The sequence below is a fragment of the Lucilia sericata genome, unplaced genomic scaffold (genome assembly GCF_015586225.1).
Source record: "Lucilia sericata isolate MDLA Ls3-8-SP2 unplaced genomic scaffold, ASM1558622v1 Contig000910F_arrow, whole genome shotgun sequence".
In the NCBI taxonomy this organism is placed as follows: domain Eukaryota; kingdom Metazoa; phylum Arthropoda; class Insecta; order Diptera; family Calliphoridae; genus Lucilia; species Lucilia sericata.
Genome location: NW_023994897.1, coordinates 83,415 through 101,401, shown reverse-complemented (window position 1 = coordinate 101,401; position 17,987 = coordinate 83,415). Strand labels below are relative to the sequence as shown.

The 17,987-nt window shown below is 32.1% G+C and overlaps 2 protein-coding genes across 2 annotated transcripts; both read right to left on the bottom strand.

Moving 5' to 3' along the window:
- Positions 1–6,388: 6,388 nt before the first annotated feature.
- On the bottom strand, positions 6,389–15,015 carry LOC119608988. Its single transcript, XM_037963643.1, has 10 exons — positions 14,988–15,015; positions 11,443–11,772; positions 11,023–11,134; positions 10,499–10,958; positions 10,287–10,442; positions 9,442–9,805; positions 9,166–9,376; positions 6,728–7,193; positions 6,513–6,668; positions 6,389–6,442 (listed from the first exon to the last, which is right to left on the bottom strand). Exons 1-10 carry the CDS (start codon positions 15,013–15,015, stop codon positions 6,389–6,391), a joined length of 2,337 nt encoding a protein of 778 aa, XP_037819571.1.
- Positions 15,016–15,816: 801 nt separating this feature from the next.
- On the bottom strand, positions 15,817–17,777 carry LOC119608987 (odorant receptor 45a-like). Its single transcript, XM_037963642.1, has 5 exons — positions 17,594–17,777; positions 16,934–17,120; positions 16,410–16,872; positions 16,198–16,353; positions 15,817–15,882 (listed from the first exon to the last, which is right to left on the bottom strand). The coding sequence occupies exons 1-5, from the start codon at positions 17,775–17,777 to the stop codon at positions 15,817–15,819; spliced, it is 1,056 nt and encodes a 351-aa protein (XP_037819570.1).
- Between the last annotated feature and the right edge of the window lie 210 nt (positions 17,778–17,987).

Genomic DNA, 17,987 nt, shown 5'->3' with positions numbered 1-17,987 from the left:
ATTAATTTCATGTTTCTAGGTTCAATATTATAGAAATTTCAAAAAGTACCTTTTGAAGAACGAAAGAGTACCAAAAAGTCCCCTTTTATGGGTTCTCACTTAATCCAGACTCTACATACTTAATTTCATGTTTCTAGGTTCAATATTATAGAAAATTCAAAGAGTACCCTTTGAAGAACGACAAAGTACAAAAACGTATCCTTTTATAGGTTCTCACATAATCCAGGATCTATATACAATTTTATGTTTCTGGGTTCAATATTATAGAAATTTCAAAAAGTACCTTTTTTAGAACGAAAAAGTACCAAAAAGTAAGTAGGTTCAATATTATAGTAATTTCAAAAAGTGCCTTTAAAAGACTGAAAAAGTGCCAAAAAGTCCCCTTTTATCGGTTCTCACTTAATCCAGACTCTACATACTTAATTTCATGTTTCTAGGCTCAATATTATAGTAATTTCAAAAAGTACCTTTTGTAGAACGAAAAAGTACCAAAAAGTACCCTTTTGTAGGTTCTTACCTAATCAAGGCCCTTCATGCTAAATTTCATGTTTCTAGGTTCAATATTATAGAAAATTCAAAAAGTACCTTTTGTAGAACGAAAAAGTACCAAAAAGTCTCCTTTTATAGGTTCTTACCTAATTCATGCTAAATTTCATGTTTCTATGTTCAATATTATAGGAAATTCAAAAAGTACCTTTTGAAGAACCAATAAGTCCCCTTTTGTATTTTTTCACTTACTCCGGGTCCAACATACAGTTTCATTCGTAACGTGTTGCTCTTGCTCTGCATTAGGTCTAACCAGAGCACCACATAATCTGTTACTGTGGGTGGCTAGTTGCCCACAGGACTTGTCCTGGCTGGTCAGTTGGTTGAGGTTCCTTCGGGATCCACGTAGTGGCTGTGGTTGAAACCTACATCGCAGGAAGGGGGTGCTTGGTTAAAAGACTGATACACGGTGAAATATAATTTTCAAGATGCAATTTTGGACCGATATTATGTTTTAGTTCTGTATCCGTGAATCGTTTCGCCAGCCTGTGTCAGATTAAAAAAAATTCATATGTATGTGTATATCCTCTGGTTAGGTTCCGAAAGAATTGTTACATCGATACACGATTCTCTTTAAACGTTAATAAATACACCCATAACCACGAGTGAATAGATGTCATATACATAAGTTTTCACGAGAATACCACACCATAAGATATCGGATGACTTCTTTATATGTCAATTCATAATTTGATGTCGAAAGTAACAACCAGAAGAACAAATAAGAAAGTAAAGTATATTGATGATGTTATTGATATATGGGAGTTATGGATAAATATACAATTTCCTTTAAGGGCTTAAGGGATATCTATCAAAAAAGAATATTTTTAAACTCTAGAATAACTCTTGTATCTATTAAGCTTTTATTACACTTTAACAAATTATTACCAAAGCATTTGCAAACAATTTACATAGAACAATTTTAACAACAAATATATATGAATAAACTTAATTATTAATTCCTTTTTAGCTTTCCAGGATTAGAATTATTTCGTCCCCTTTTCCTCGAGAGTCAAAAGCATAGCTATGAAAGAGCTAGCAGTATTGAAAACCTATTAAGTTATTGAAAAGGAAAAATATGTACATGAAACAAATAAGAATTTTTAGTCGCTTAAGTCCAACTATATAATACCCTAAAACAAACAATGGTACAGAAAAAATATTTAGGGAAATAAAAGTGTAACTTTAAAAGATTAGACCGATTTGAATTATATTTCACTTGTTCAAAGGGGAAAGATTTTCTAGCACTGCAAAAGACATACATTTCTAAAAAGTAGACTTAATTTCCTATCCAATGATATATAGTACGTCTACCTTGTACTTTTCACATGCAAAATTAAAGATAAAATATTTAACATCTCATGATTTCGAAAGAAATCCACTCACCCACAAAAATAAACTCAAGTCGGCTTCAAAGAACACTCCAGTCACAACACAAGGTTTTTGGGCTCTCATCAGAGGCATAAGTAATAGTTTTCTTGTTTTTATACTCAAATCGTGCCATTTGAAAGAATCATAAATGTAAAAAGCTACCGAAGTACTCTAGATAAATTAATAGTTATGAAATCCCATTAAAAATTCCTAATAATACAACCTCATCTTTAATCCTTTGTCCACCACCACAATACAATATCAACTGCAATGAAACCGATATCAAAAAGGATAGATGAAATAACTGCGCAGACAGTTCACGTCCCCGGGCAAATTGATAGGCCAGAAATGCAATTTGTATACAACTAATGGTGAATTTAAGGAAAACTATAATCTTAAAGACATCATTGAAATTTTCAGCCAACTCAATAACATGACAATGATGTTTTATACGATCAACTATCAGCTGACGAAATTCCTCTTCATCTCCCGGATGACGAACCGAATTGGCATCGATTTTGAAGTGTAATTTGAGAATGCGAAATTGTGCCACCACATTGTGCATGAACCAAGAGTACAGCGAATCAATGGCAAGATTTCCATTGATTACAAAATAAATACCGAATAAATTCCAGATATATGCAATAGCATAGCCCAAATTGCTATTGGTAGTATCTAGAAAGTAACTGTAAACGTAAAGAGTAAGACATCAAAAATTATACAAATTAACACTTGTATATTAAGACTTACGCTGCTTTTACGGGAGGATACAAATTCTCTCGAAACCCTAGTCCCTTTAGATAATAGAAAAATGCTATAACAAAGGGTGAAACCACAGCCAATGCACCTGTTGTAAAAACAACTATATAGTAAACAGTGGAAAATTGTATATCTTTACGATTTTCCTCATATAATATTTTCAAATCTTCATCAGTGGCTGAAAAATAAAAACAGACAAAAATTAAAATTTATAATAAAACTTCAGTCATCTCAAATTGTAGCAATAACCCCTAACATACACTTTTTGAGCAAAATTATGTAAAATTTTAATTAATCCAACAAAATTCCTAATTAACATTAAAATCCCACTTACCTTTCACATTCAACAGCCATATTCTACGCACCAATTTGATAATTTTCTCCTTCTTCCAAATAAAATACATAATTTTCATACAAGATAAACTTGATTGCCAAATGGGCGATAAAGCATCCGTTACCAGATACAAATCGCTTATATATTGACTGGCATAGATGACAACGGGAAAACAGAGAGTCAACGTAGACATCATTGGCAACCAAGCCATACACGTATTAACAATTGTTCTTTCCAATGAGGTGGGATCAATACCGATAGCGGCAAAACTAATAGATTGTACGAAAAAATAACCCTTAATCCCTTCCTGTTTGGGTACAGCATCTGGAGCTGAATTAAAAAACATTGTAGTTGTGCTTTTTGGACGAAAATTTAAGAACATTTTCTACCGAAAGTGGCCTGCATTATGATTCGATTGTGGGTATGTTAATAATTTTTGTACTCTTTTAATTATTACCATTTACAAAGTATTGACGTTTTGTGTTAAATTGTTGGCAACACCCATTGAATAAACAAATGTCAATATGTAAGTACCGTAATTAATTTAAATTACATGTACATATGTATGCACATATGTATGTTATTTTGTACAATAATATTACTTAAATGAAATTTATAGTAATATGTATGTATATAAGTCTAAAGTCTAATCTATAACGTATACTATATATAGTCAATAGTTTGTCTAGTCTATAGTCTAGTCTATAGTCTAGTCTATGGTCTAGTCTATAGTCTAGTCTATAGTCTAGTCTATAGTCTAGTCTATAGTCTAGTCTATAGTCTAGTCTATAGTCCTAGTCTATAGTCTAGTCTATAGTCTAGTCTATAGTCTAGTCTATAGTCTAGTCTAATAGTCTAGTCTATAGTCTAGTCTATAGTCTAGTCTATAGTCTAGTCTTATTAGTCTAGTCTATAGTCTAGTCTATAGTCTAGTCTAGTAGTCTAGTCTAGTCTATAGTCTAGTCTATAGTCTAGTCTATAGTTCTAGTCTATAGTCTAGTCTATAGTCTAGTCTATAGTCTAGTCTATAGTCTAGTCTATAGTCTAGTCTATAGTCTAGTCTATAGCTAGCTATAGTCTAGTCTATAGTCTAGTCTATAGTCTAGTCTATAGTCTCTATAGTCTAGTCTATAGTCTAGTCTATAGTCTAGTCTATAGTCTAGTCTATAGTCTAGTCTAGTCTAGTCTATAGTCTAGTCTATAGTCTAGTCTATAGTCTAGTCTATAGTCTAGTCTATAGTCTAGTCTATAGTCTAGTCTATAGTCTAGTCTATAGTCTAGTCTATAGTCTAGTCTATAGTCTAGTCTATAGTCTAGTTTATAGTCTAGTCTATAGTCTAGTCTATAGTCTAGTCTATAGTCTAGTCTATAGTCTAGTTATAGTCTAGTCTATAGTCTAGTCTATAGTCTAGTCTATAGTCTAGTCTATAGTCTAGTCTATAGTCTAGTCTATAGTCTAGTCTATAGTCTAGTCTATAGTCTAGTCTATAGTCTATAGTCTAGTCTATAGTCTAGTCTATAGTCTAGTCTATAGTCTAGTCTATAGTCTAGTCTATAGTCTAGTCTATGGTCTAGTCTATAGTCTAGTCTATAGTCTAGTCTATAGTCTAGTCTATAGTCTAGTCTATAGTCTAATCTATAGTCTAGTCTATAGTCTAGTGTATAGTCTAGTCTATGGTCTAGTCTATAGTCTAGTCTAGTCTATAGTCTAGTCTATAGTCTAGTCTATAGTCTAGTCTATAGTCTAGTCTATAGTCTAGTCTATAGTCTAGTCTATAGTCTAGTCTATAGTCTACTCTATAGTCTTGTCTATAGTCTAGTCTATAGTCTAGTCTGTAGTCTACTCTATAGTCTAGTCTATAGTCTAGTCTATAGTCTAGTCTGTAGTCTACTCTATAGTCTAGTCTATAGTCTAGTCTATAGTCTAGTCTATAGTCTAGTCTATAGTCTAGTCTATAGTCTAGTCTATAGTCTAGTCTATAGTCTAGTCTATAGTCTAGTCTATAGTCTAGTCTATAGTCTGGTCTATAGTCTAGTCTATAGTCTAGTCTATAGTCTAGTCTATAGTCTGGTCTATAGTCTAGTCTATAGTCTAGTCTATAGTCTAGTCTAAAGTCTAGTCTATAGTCTAGTCTATAGTCTAGTCTATAGTCTAGTCTATAGTCTGGTCTATAGTCTAGTCTATAGTCTAGTCTATAGTCTAGTCTATGTCTAGGTCTATAGTCTAGTCTATAGTCTAGTCTATAGTCTAGTCTATAGTCTAGTCTATAGTCTAGTCTATAGTCCTAGTCTATAGTCCTAGTCTATAGTCTAGTCCTATAGTCTAGTCTATAGTCTAGTCTATAGTCTAGGTATAGTCTAGTCTCTAGTCCTAGTCTATAGTCTAGTCTATAGTCTAGTCTATAGTCCTAGTCTATAGTCTAGTCTATAGTCTAGTCTATAGTCTAGTCTATAGTCTAGTCTAGAGCTAGTTCTATAGTCTAGTCCTATAGTCTAGTCATAAGTCTAGTCTATAGTCTAGTCTCTAGTCTAGTCCTAATAGTCTAGTCTATAGCTAGTCTTATCTATTCTATAGTCTAGTCTATATGTCTAGTCTATGATCTAGTCTATAGTCTAGTCTATAGTCTAGTCATAGTCTAGTCGATAGTCTAGTCTATAGTCTAGTCTATAGGCTAGTCTATAGTCCTAGTTTCTATTCGAGTCTATAGTCTAGTCTATAGTCTAGTCTATAGTCTAGTCTATAGTCAAGTCTATAGTCTAGTCTATAGTCTAGCCTATAGTCTAGTCTAGTCTATAGTCTAGCCTATAGTCTAGTCTAGTCTATAGTCTAGTCTATATTCTAGTCTATAGTCTAGTCTATAGTCTAGTCTATAGTCTAGTCTATAGTCTAGTCTATAGTCTAGTCTATAGTCTAGTCCATAGTTTTCCCAAATGCAAGTTTTCGTAGCCAAACACATTCAAAAAACGTCACGTTTGGCGAGAAATCTTCATATCTGACAGCCCTGCTGACTAGGCCACTTGCAGCAATACAACATTGATAAAGGCTAGGCACTTGCCACATGATCTGATCAAAGGACCATTTGCCAAACATGATGATTATCCACTGAGAGAAAATAATTATTCAAATTATGAGATTTAATTACTTATTTATTGTAAATAATAAAAAAAATGCATAATAAAAGCATTTGATTGCAATTTATTTAAAATTCAAAGTAATTAAACATTTAACCATATATTAAGACATTTAACTTTTATTCTTTAAAATTATCATTAGTTTTAATAATTTAGCTAACAAAAATATATATAAGCAGTACCTTTAAATCTATTCAAAATATGCAAGGTAAAAGTTTTGGGTCAGATAAATCTCCTGAATCTTGTTTAAGCTTCCATTGATTTCAGCATGGTAAACATAGAACCAGATGTTTTTAAGACCTAAAATTAAAAAATATACATTTAATTGATGAAAGAAACTAATAAAAATTTTTGTAAATTTAATACCCACCCATAAAAATAAAGGTAAATCGGCCACAAAGAAAACACCCGTTAAATTACAAGGTTTTTGGGCTCTCATTATGGATAAAAGCAATAACTTTTTAGATTTGATGCTCATATCGTGCCATTGGAAATACTCATAAATGGAGACTGCTACGGAGGTACTCTTTGAAAAAGGGAATAGAAAACTACTATTCTTCAATAATATATTACAACAAAATTTACCCCATCTATTATCTTCTGGCCCCCAAGGCAATACATCATCAGCTGTATGGAAACTGCTATTAAAAACACTATATGAAATACCAATGTTGCCAGTTCACCACCACGAGCAATTGTAAATATCAAACAGGCAATTTGCAAAAAGCTAATGGTATATTTGAAGAATACCGTCACCATGAAAACATCATTGAAATTATTGGCTAATTCTATAACACGATGATGATATTTAATGTGTTGTGTAATAGATCTTATGAATTCGCGTTCATCACCCGGTTTTCTTAAAGAATTTGCTGTCTTTTTGAAGCGCAAATTTAAAATGCGAAATTGTGCCGTTACATTGTGGGCAATCCAGGAAAATAATGTATCATTTGCTATTGCACCATTTGAAATATAACAAACTGATATTATATTCCAAATATAGATCAAAATGTATCCATTGTATGATTTTGGATCCATGGCAATGTAATATCTAAAGAGAGGTCAGGAAGAGAGAAACATTAAACATAATAGATGTAATCACATAGAATATATTCAACATATTCATGGCTAACATTTAGTTCCACTGGCAGTCCTTAAAGGATTCGATTGTCTCTGCAAAAGTACCAACCTTACACCGAAATTATTAATTTCACGATGCAATCAATCTTTAAACCAACAATATATTCCTTTAATTGGTGTTTTCAACCAACAACACAACTACAACTAAAACACCTAACCTCACTACCTACCTACCACCTACCTACCCTACCTACCGAATAAACGAACAAAACGAACTAACTAACACCTAAAACCTAACCTAACCTAACCTAAAACTACCTAACTAACTAACGAACAACGAACGAACAACTAACGACGAACTAACGAACTAACAACTAACGAGAAGAACGAACGAACGAACGAACGAACGAACGAACGAACGAAACGAACGAACGAACGAACGAACGAACGAACGAAGAACGAACGAACGACGAAACGAAACGAACGAACGAACGAAAACGAACGAACGAACGAACGAACGAACGAACGAACAACGAACGAACGAACGAACGAACGAACGAACGAACGAACGAACGAACGAACGAACGAACGAACGAACGAACGAAACGAACGAAACGAACGAACGAACGAACGAACGAACGAACGAACGAACGAACAACGAACGAACGAACGAACGAAAACGAACGAACGAACGAACGAACGAACGAACGAACGAACGAAAGAACGAACGAACGAACGAACGAACGAACGAACGAACGAACGAACGAACGAACGAACGAACGAACGAACGAACGAACGAACGAACAACGAACGAACGAACGAACGAACGAACGAACGAAGAACGAACGAAACGAACGAAAACGAACGAAAACGAACGAACGAACGAACGAACGAACGAACGAACGAACGAACGAACGAACGAACGAACGAACGAAAAACGAACGAACGAACGAACGAACACAACGAAAACGAAACGAACGAAACGAACGAACGAACGAACGAACTAACGAACGAACGAACGAACGAACGAACGAACGAAACGAAAACGAACTAACGAACGAACGAACGAACGAACGAACGAACGAACGAACGAACGAACGAACGAACGAACGAACGAACGAACGAACGAACGAACGAAGAACGAACAAAACGAACGAACGAACGAACGAACGAACGAACGAACGAACGAACGAACGAACGAAAGAACGAACGAACGAAGAACGAACGAAGAACGAACGAACGAAGAACGAAAACGAACGAACGAACGAACGAACGAACGAACGAACGAACTACTAACGAACTAAAAACGAACTAACGAACGAACGAACTAAACGAACTAACGAACGAAAACGAACTAACGAACGAACTAAACGAACGAAAACTAACTAACAACTAACTAACTAACTAACTAACTAACTACTAACTAACTACTAACTAACACTAACTAACTAACTAACTAACAACTAACTAACTAACTAACTAACTAACTACTAACTAACTACCTAACTAACTACTACTAACTAACTACTAACTAACTAACTACTAACTAACTACACTAACTAACTAACTAACTACTAACTACCACTAACTAACTAACTAACTAGACTAACTAACTAACTAACTAACTAACTAACTAACTAACTAACTAACTAACTAACAACTATACTAACTTACTACTAACTAACTAACTAACTAATACTAACTACTAACTACATTGATCATTTAAAAATAACAAACCAATCTGATCAATAGAGAATCAGTTTATGTAAGAATTGAGTCCTCTTTATACATCCGTATGGGGTCTATCGCTCTTTCAACAGACAGACGGGCATGTAGAAACGAACGGCATCAAATTAGGAACTAGAATATATAATATTCCGATGTGTTTCAAAAGAAAATCACAAAATCAAGACACCCTTATCATATATAATGATTCATGTTACGTTACCCAAATAAAACTACTTACGCCTGCCTTTAAAGGCGGATCGAGATTATCCATAAATCCTTGACCCTTTAAATAATAGAAAAATGCCACTAAAATTGGTGACAAAAACGCCATTACTACAGTGGCCATAACAAAGCGAAAAAATAATTTAGAATAAAAATAATCTTTACGATTTTCGTCTATTATGATATCCAACTCATCAGCGCGACCTATGGTTTTTAAGAAAACTTATTAAATATAAGTATATTACCTTCCAAATATATGTATGTATTACCTTCCAAATTCCACAACCATATATGACGCACTAATTTCACTACTCTCTTCTTATTCCAGACAAAAACCCACATTTTTATTAAAGCCAAGACAGCTTGCCAAAATGGTGCCAATATATCGGTCATCAAGTCCATATCATGTCGATATTCAGCAGCATACATAAACATAAATACGCAAAGAGTCATTAGTAAAGCCATGGAGATCCAGTTTATGAATGGATTAAATATAGTTCTATTCTGTGATGTCACATCGATACCCATACAATTGAAAGCGAAGTTTTGCACTACAAAATATGTTTTTAAACCATATTGTGGCGGTAGGGCATCTGCTGCAGATTTGGGTTTAAGTAGTAGACGCATTTTTTTCTTCAAGAGAAAATTTTGAATTCAAATTATTTAAGGTTCTTAGCCGCTATTGATCTTTCAACACGAATAAGTATTTTCATACTAAAATCAAAATTAAATAATCTTTTACACACATTTATTAAGCATTTATTTCAATCATTAACAAAGCGTTTGCCAACAATTACATAGAACAATTTTGACATCAAAAATTTACATATAAACTTAATTATTAATTCCCTTTTAACGTTAGAAAATGGTTTATCAAAGATTTATTTTATGTCGTTTCCTTTTCCTCGAGAGTCAAGAGCATAGTTATGAAAGAGCCAGCAGTTTTGAAAACCTATTAAGTTATTAAAAAGGAAAAATAAGAAAGTATAGTTGAATAAATCCGACTATATAATAGCCTATAATAGTTTTGATTATGGACTATGGTTTATGTCAGATTTATAACAAGTCTTAAATTGTATTTTGAAAGAAATCCAATTGATTAAGCACTACTCACCCATAAAAATAAACTCAAGTCGGCTTCAAAGAACACTCCAGTCACAATACAGGGTTTCTGAGCTCTCATCAGGGGCAAAAGTAATAGCTTTTTAGTTTTAATACTCAAATCATGCCATTTGAAATAATCATAAATGAAAACCGCCACCGAAGTACTCTAGGTAAATAAATTGTTAGAAACTTCCTCTAATAATTCGTAAAAATACTACTTACCTCATCTTTAATCCGTTGCCCACCATTACAATACAATATCAACTGCATTGAAACCGATATCAAAAAGAATAGATGAAATAACTGGGCAGAAAGTTCACGTCCCCGGGCAAATTGATAGGCCAGGAAAGCAATTTGTATAAAACTAATGGTGAATTTTATGAAAACTATAATCTTATAGACATCATTGAAATTTTCCTCCAACTCAATAACACGACGATGATGTTTTATACGATCAACTATTAGCTGGCGAAATTCCTCTTCATCTCCGCGATGACGAACCGTATTGGCATCGCTTTTAAAGTGTAATTTGAGAATGCGAAATTGTGCCACCACATTGTGCATGAACCAAGAGTATAACGAATCAATGGCGAGATTTCCATTGATTACAAAATAAATACCAGATACATTCCACAGATATGCAATAGCATAACCCAAATGGCTTTTAGTATCCGGAAAGTAACTGTAAAGGCAAAGAGAAAGACATTAATGACGATAGAAATGAAATTTAGAAACTTAAAACGTACGCTGCTTTTAGGGGAGGACCCAAATTCTCACGAAATCCTAGTCCCTTTAGATGATAGAAAAATGCTATAACAAAGGGTGAAACCAAAGCCAATACTCCCGTTGTAAAAACCACTATATAGTAAACCGTGGAAAATTTTGTATCTCTACGATTTTCTTCATATAATATTTTCAATTCTTCATCAGTGGCTGAAAACAAACAAAAAATAATTAAAATTCACTTAACAATTAAAGTTTTAATTGAAATCGAGCGGCCAAAAACTTGATAATTCAACAAACTTTTACATATAAGCCCAAGTATTTTCTTCTAAAGGTTTAAGAAAACAGACTTATCACATGTTTTATAACCAACAATACTTTCTTTTTTCTGCCTTCTTATAATAAAAAATCAATTAAACCTTTAATTAATCCAACAAACTTACCCTTCACATTCATTAGCCATATTCTACGCACTAATTTGATAATTTTCTCCTTATTCCAAATAAAATACATTAATTTCATAATAGCCAAACTTGCTTGCCAAATGGGCGATAAAGCATCCGTTACTAGATCCAAATCAGTTATATATTGACTGGCATAGATGACAATGGGAAAACAGAGAAATAGCAGAGACATCATTGGCCACCAAGCCATATAAGTATTGACAATTGTTCTTTCCAATGAGGTGGGATCAATACCGACACAGGCAAAACTAAAAGATTGTACGAAAAAATAACGTTTAATACCTTCTTGGTTGGGCACAGCATCTGGAGCTGGTTTAAAAAACATAACGAAAGTTAATGAACTTTTACTGCCGAAAGTGGTCAGTATAATGACTTTATTTTTGTTATTTTAATAAAATTTAACCCCTTTTTTTGGAATAATATTGACGTTTTGTGTTAAACTGTTGGCAACACCCATTCTATAAACAATTGTAAATATGTAATTACCGTCTTTAATTTAAATTATATGTTATTTTTGTATTGTAAATAAAATATTTGTTAAATAAATTGTATATGAATAATACAAAATTTTTCCTGTAGAACATGGCACTAGTCGTATATTGCTACCACAGTTCAATAGAACATAAACTATTTCTGTAATAACATCTTTGAACTAGTACAGTGGGGACTTGGGTCAGTTATGAACGGTCTACAAATTATGAAAAAGTGATTACTATAATTTTATTGAACAAATGAATATTGTACAATTTTATCTCAATGCGTTTGTGGTGATGTTTGTAACACGCAAAAATTTTGGTCCAACCCTACCTAAGTCGATTTTGATATGACTGTCCGTCCATGTAAACTTTGTTCTCATGCTACAGGTCATAAGTTTCAATTTGATAAAATTTGGCCATTATTTTGCCTAGATAGGGGGGCTAGGGTCAAAGTCCCTTTCAGAAAATGTTCAAGCCATTTTCCAACCACAAATTTCACTTAGTTATAAACACTAACATCACGATGAAATTCTGCATAAATAAGTTTCATGTAGACGTAAATACCTCTATCAAAACTTATAAGAGATAGAGCCATATTTACCCTTGCCCCCGTGTAACAACTCTTTCAAAAAATGTATTGCTTAAGCCAATGCCCAACTATACATTCTTACTAATTAGGTAATGCAAAAAAAAATAACTTCCTCTGAAGATTAATAGAAAAAATATTTTAACCCGGGGAAAAACTACTGGTTAAACGATAACAGAAAGTGGAATTAACGGATCTAAGAGTGTTCGTTTGCCAGTTAGTTAGTTAGTCAGTCAGTCAGTCAGATCAGTCAGTTAGTTAGTTAGTTAGTGTAGTTAGTTAGTTAGTTAGTTAGTTAGTTAGTTAGTTAGTTAGCTTAGTTAGTTAGTTAGTTAGTTCGTTAGTTAGTTAGTTAGTTGTAGTTAGTTAGTTAGTTAGTTAGTTTAGTTAGGTAGTTAGTTAGTTAGTTAGTTAGTAGTTAGTTAGTTAGTTAGTTAGTTAGTTAGTTAGTTAGTTAGTTAGTTATGTTAGTTAGTTAGTTAGTTAGTTATTTAGTTAGTTAGTAGTTAGTTAGTTAGTTAGTTAGTTATTAGTTGTTAGTTAGTTAGTTAGTTAGTAGTTGTTAGTTAGTTGTTAGTTAGTTAGTTAGTAGTTAGTTTAGTTAGTTAGTTAGTTAGTTAGTTAGTAGTTAGTTAGTTAGTTAGTTAGTTAGTTAGTTAGTTAGTTAGTTAGTAGTAGTTAGTAGTTAGTTAGTTAGTTAGTTAGTAGTTAGGTTAGTTAGTTAGTTAGTTAGTTAGTTAGTTAGTTAGTTAGTTAGTTAGTTAGTTAGTTAGTAGTAGTTCGTTAGTAGTAGTTAGTTAGTTAGTTAGTTAGTTAGTTAGTTAGTTAGTTAGTTAGTTAGTTAGTAGTTAGTTAGTTAGTTAGTTAGTTGTTAGTTAGTTAGTTACGTAGTTAGTTAGGTTAGTTAGTAGTTAGTTAGTAGTTAGTTAGTTAGTTAGTTTAGTTAGTTAGTTAGTTAGTTAGGTAGTTGGTAGTTAGTTAGTTAGGTTAGTTAGTAGTTAGTTAGTAGTTAGTTAGTTAGGTAGTGTTAGTTAGTTAGTAGTTAGGTTAGTAGTTAGTTAGTAGTTAGTAGTTAGTTAGTTAGTTAGTTAGTTAGTTAGTTAGTTAGTTAGTTAGTTAGTTAGTTAGTTAGTTAGTTAGTTAGTTAGTAGTTAGTTAGTTAGTTAGTTAGTTAGTTAGTTAGTTAGTTAGTTAGTTAGTTAGTTAGTTAGTTAGTTAGTTAGTTAGTTAGTTAGTTAGTTAGTTAGTTAGTTAGTTAGTTAGTTAGTTAGTTAGTTAGTTAGTTAGTTAGTTAGTTAGTTAGTTAGTTAGTTAGTTAGTTAGTTAGTTAGTTAGTTAGTTAGTTAGTTAGTTAGTTAGTTAGTTAGTTAGTTAGTTAGTTAGTTAGTTAGTTAGTTAGTTAGTTAGTAGTTAGTTAGTTAGTTAGTTAGTTAGTTAGTTAGTTAGTTAGTTAGTTAGTAGTTAGTTAGTTAGTTAGTTAGTTAGTTAGTTAGTTAGTTAGTTAGTTAGTTAGTTAGTTAGTTAGTTAGTTAGTTAGTTAGTTAGTTAGTTAGTTAGTTAGTTAGTTAGTTAGTTAGTTAGTAGTTAGTTAGTTAGTTAGTTAGTTAGTTAGTTAGTTAGTTAGTTAGTTAGTTAGTTAGTTAGTTAGTTAGTTAGTAGTTAGTTAGTTAGTTAGTTAGTTAGTTAGTAGTTAGTTAGTTAGTTAGTAGTTAGTTAGTTAGTTAGTTAGTTAGTAGTTAGTTAGTTAGTTAGTTAGTTAGTAGTTAGTTAGTTAGTTAGTTAGTTAGTTAGTTAGTTAGTTAGTAGTTAGTTAGTTAGTTAGTTAGTTAGTTAGTTAGTTAGTTAGTTAGTTAGTTAGTAGTTAGTTAGTTAGTTAGTTAGTTAGTTAGTTAGTTAGTTAGTTAGTTAGTTAGTTAGTTAGTTAGTTAGTTAGTTAGTTAGTTAGTTAGTTAGTTAGTTAGTTAGTTAGTTAGTTAGTAGTTAGTTAGTTAGTTAGTTAGTTAGTTAGTTAGTTAGTTAGTTAGTTAGTAGTTAGTTAGTTAGTTAGTTAGTTAGTTAGTTAGTTAGTTAGTTAGTTAGTTAGTTAGTTAGTTAGTTAGTTAGTTAGTTAGTTAGTTAGTTAGTTAGTTAGTTAGTTAGTTAGTTAGTTAGTTAGTTAGTTAGTTAGTTAGTTAGTTAGTTAGTTAGTTAGTAGTTAGTTAGTTAGTTAGTTAGTTAGTTAGTTAGTTAGTTAGTTAGTTAGTTAGTTAGTTAGTTAGTTAGTTAGTTAGTTAGTTAGTTAGTTAGTTAGTAGTTAGTAGTTAGTTAGTTAGTTAGTTAGTTAGTTAGTTAGTTAGTTAGTTAGTTAGTTAGTTAGTTAGTTAGTTAGTTAGTTAGTTAGTTAGTAAGTTAGTAGGATGTATTTTTACATCAAATCCGAAGAAGTGCTAGGGCTCTATCAAGTCTGATCTGCTCTCATTTACCCATTGGCCCTAGTAGGTCGAAAATCATGTCGACATTCAGCAACATAAATAAACATATATACGCAAAGAGCCGTTAGTAAAACCATGGTGATCCAGTCCTAGTAGGTCGAAAAGGTGCATCACTTTTCTCCCTTAAAAACTTTCCAATTGATTTAAAGTTATCAATAGTTTGTTTAGAGCAACAAGTGTCATTGTTTGACCCACGTCATTTATACTCGAGTTGTATCGGTCATGAACGACGATTCTTTTAAGTGAGGGCAGACATTTGTGTTCGTGTAACAGATTTTATGTCGAATGTGAACGCTCTTCTAATCCAGTTACAGCTTCTTAAACTGTATTCCAAGGCCCATATTTTTAATAATAATTTAATTTAATTTAATAATTTTTAATAACAAACAAACTATTAGTAATAGAGAATATTTTTATAAAAATTCTGCATCCTAGCTTTTCGTTAGGACCCATAATATACTTACATATACATATACTTTTCAATGTTTCAAAACGTGTTACAAACGAAATAACAAAATCAATATACTCTCCATCTTTTTTATAGTAGGTATAAAAATCATATTTATAAATATGTCTACTTACGTGAATTTTGAAGATTTAAATTATTTAAAATTCCTTTTTTCAACACAAATAAATACTTCCATACTAAAAGATTAAACAATTTATTACGCAAATTTACTTTTATTACACTTTAACAATTTGTTACCAAAGCATTTGCAAACAATTTACATAGAACAATTTTCACAACATATAAGAATAAACTTAATTATAAATTCCTTTTAAAATTAATTTGAAAATTTAGTTTTTTTCAGCATTAGTTTTAGTTAGACCCCTTTTCCTCGAGAGTCAAAAGCATAGTTATGAAGGAGCTAGCAGTTTTGAAAACCTATTAAGTTGTTAAAAATGTAAAATATGTACATATGTATATTATTAAGCAACTAATGAAAATGCTTAGTTGCTAAGTCCAACTATATAATAATAACGTAAAACACACAGTGGTATAGAAAAAATCTTTAGGAAAATAAAAGTGTAACTTTTATAAGATTAGTCAGATTTAAATGAATTTCATATTGTCGACCACTACAAAAGCATACATATCCTATTCATTGATATATAATACTTCTACCTGGTCCGTTTCTCATGTAAAATTATGAAGGATATATTTAACATTTCATGATTTCGAAAACAAAAATCTACTCACCCACATAAATAAACTCAAGTCGGCTTCAAAGAACACTCCAGTCACAACACAAGGTTTTTGGGCTCTCATCAGAGGCATAAGTAACAGCTTTTTTGTTTTTATACTCAAATCATGCCATTTGAAAGAATCATAAATGTAAAAAGCTACCGAAGTACTCTAGATAAATAAAGAATTATAAAATCCCATTAATAATTCGTGATAACACTACTTACCTCATCTTTAATCCTTTGTCCGCCACCACAATACAATATCAACTGCAATGAAACCGATATCAAAAAGGATAGATGAAATAACTGCGCAGACAGTTCACGTCCCCGGGCAAATTGATAGGCCAGGAAAGCAATTTGTATACAACTAATGGTGAATTTTAGGAAAACTATAATCTTAAAGACATCATTGAAATTTTCAGCCAAATCAATAACACGACAATGATGTTTTATACGATGAACTATTAGCTGGCGAAATTCCTCTTCATCTCCCCGATGACGAACCGTATTGGCATCGATTTTAAAATGTAATTTGAGAATGCGAAATTGTGCCACCACATTGTGCATGAACCAAGAGTATAGCGAATCAATGGCAAGATTTCCATTGATTATAAAATAAACACAGAATAAATTCCAGAGATATGCAACAGCATAACCCAAATGGCTATTAGTATCTAGAAAGTAAGTTCTAAGTTAAAGAGAAGGATATCAACAATGATACAAATGAAGTTCTGTATAGTAAAACTTACGCTGTTTTAACGGGAGGATCCAAATTCTCTCGAAAGCCTAGTCCCTTTAGATAATAGAACAATGCTACAGCAAAGGGTGATACCAAAGCCAATACACCTGTTGTAAAAACTAATATATAGTAAACCATAGAAAATGTTGTATCTCTACGATTTTCCTCATGTAATATTTTCAAATCTCCATCAGTAACTGAAAAATACAAAAAACAAAAATTAAATTTTCTTATTAAAGTTTATAACCATCAAGCTTAACAGAACTTCAACCAACTTAAATTCTAGCAATAACCCTTAACAACCACTTTCTAAGCCGAGTAAACAAGTAAAACTTTAATTAATCCAACAAAATTCGTAATTAACATCAAACTTCCACTTACCTTTCACATTCATTAGCCATGTTCCACGCATCAATTTTATAATTTTCTCTTTATTCCGAATTCATTTTAGATAAACTTGCTTGTCAAATGGGCGACAAAGCATCCGTTACTAGATCCAAATCGCTTATATATATATTGACTGGCGTATATGACAATCGGAAAGCAGAGATTCGACATCAAAATTGCAAATTGTATTGCAAATTATTCTTTCCAATGAGGTGGAATCAATACCAAAAAACTGAATCAGCCATAACTACTAAACTCTCTGAGAATCACACATTCCACTTACCTTTCACATTCAACAGCCATATTCTACGCACCAATTTAACAATTTTTTTCTTATTCCAAATAAAATAAATCATTTTCAGAAAAGACAAACTTGCTTGCCAAATGGGCGATAAAGCATCGGTTACTAGATACAAATCGTTTATATATTGACTGACATAGATGATAACGGGAATGCAGAGAGTCATTGTACACATCATTGGCAAGCAAGCCATACACCTACTGACAATTGTTCTTTCCAATGAGGTAGGATCAATACCTATAGCGGCAAAACTAATAGATTGTACAAAAAAATAACGCCTAATCCCCTCCTGTTTGGGTACAGCATCTGGAGCTGATTTAAAAAACATTGTTGTTGCGTTTTTCGGACGAAAATTTAAGAATATTTTCTGCCGAAA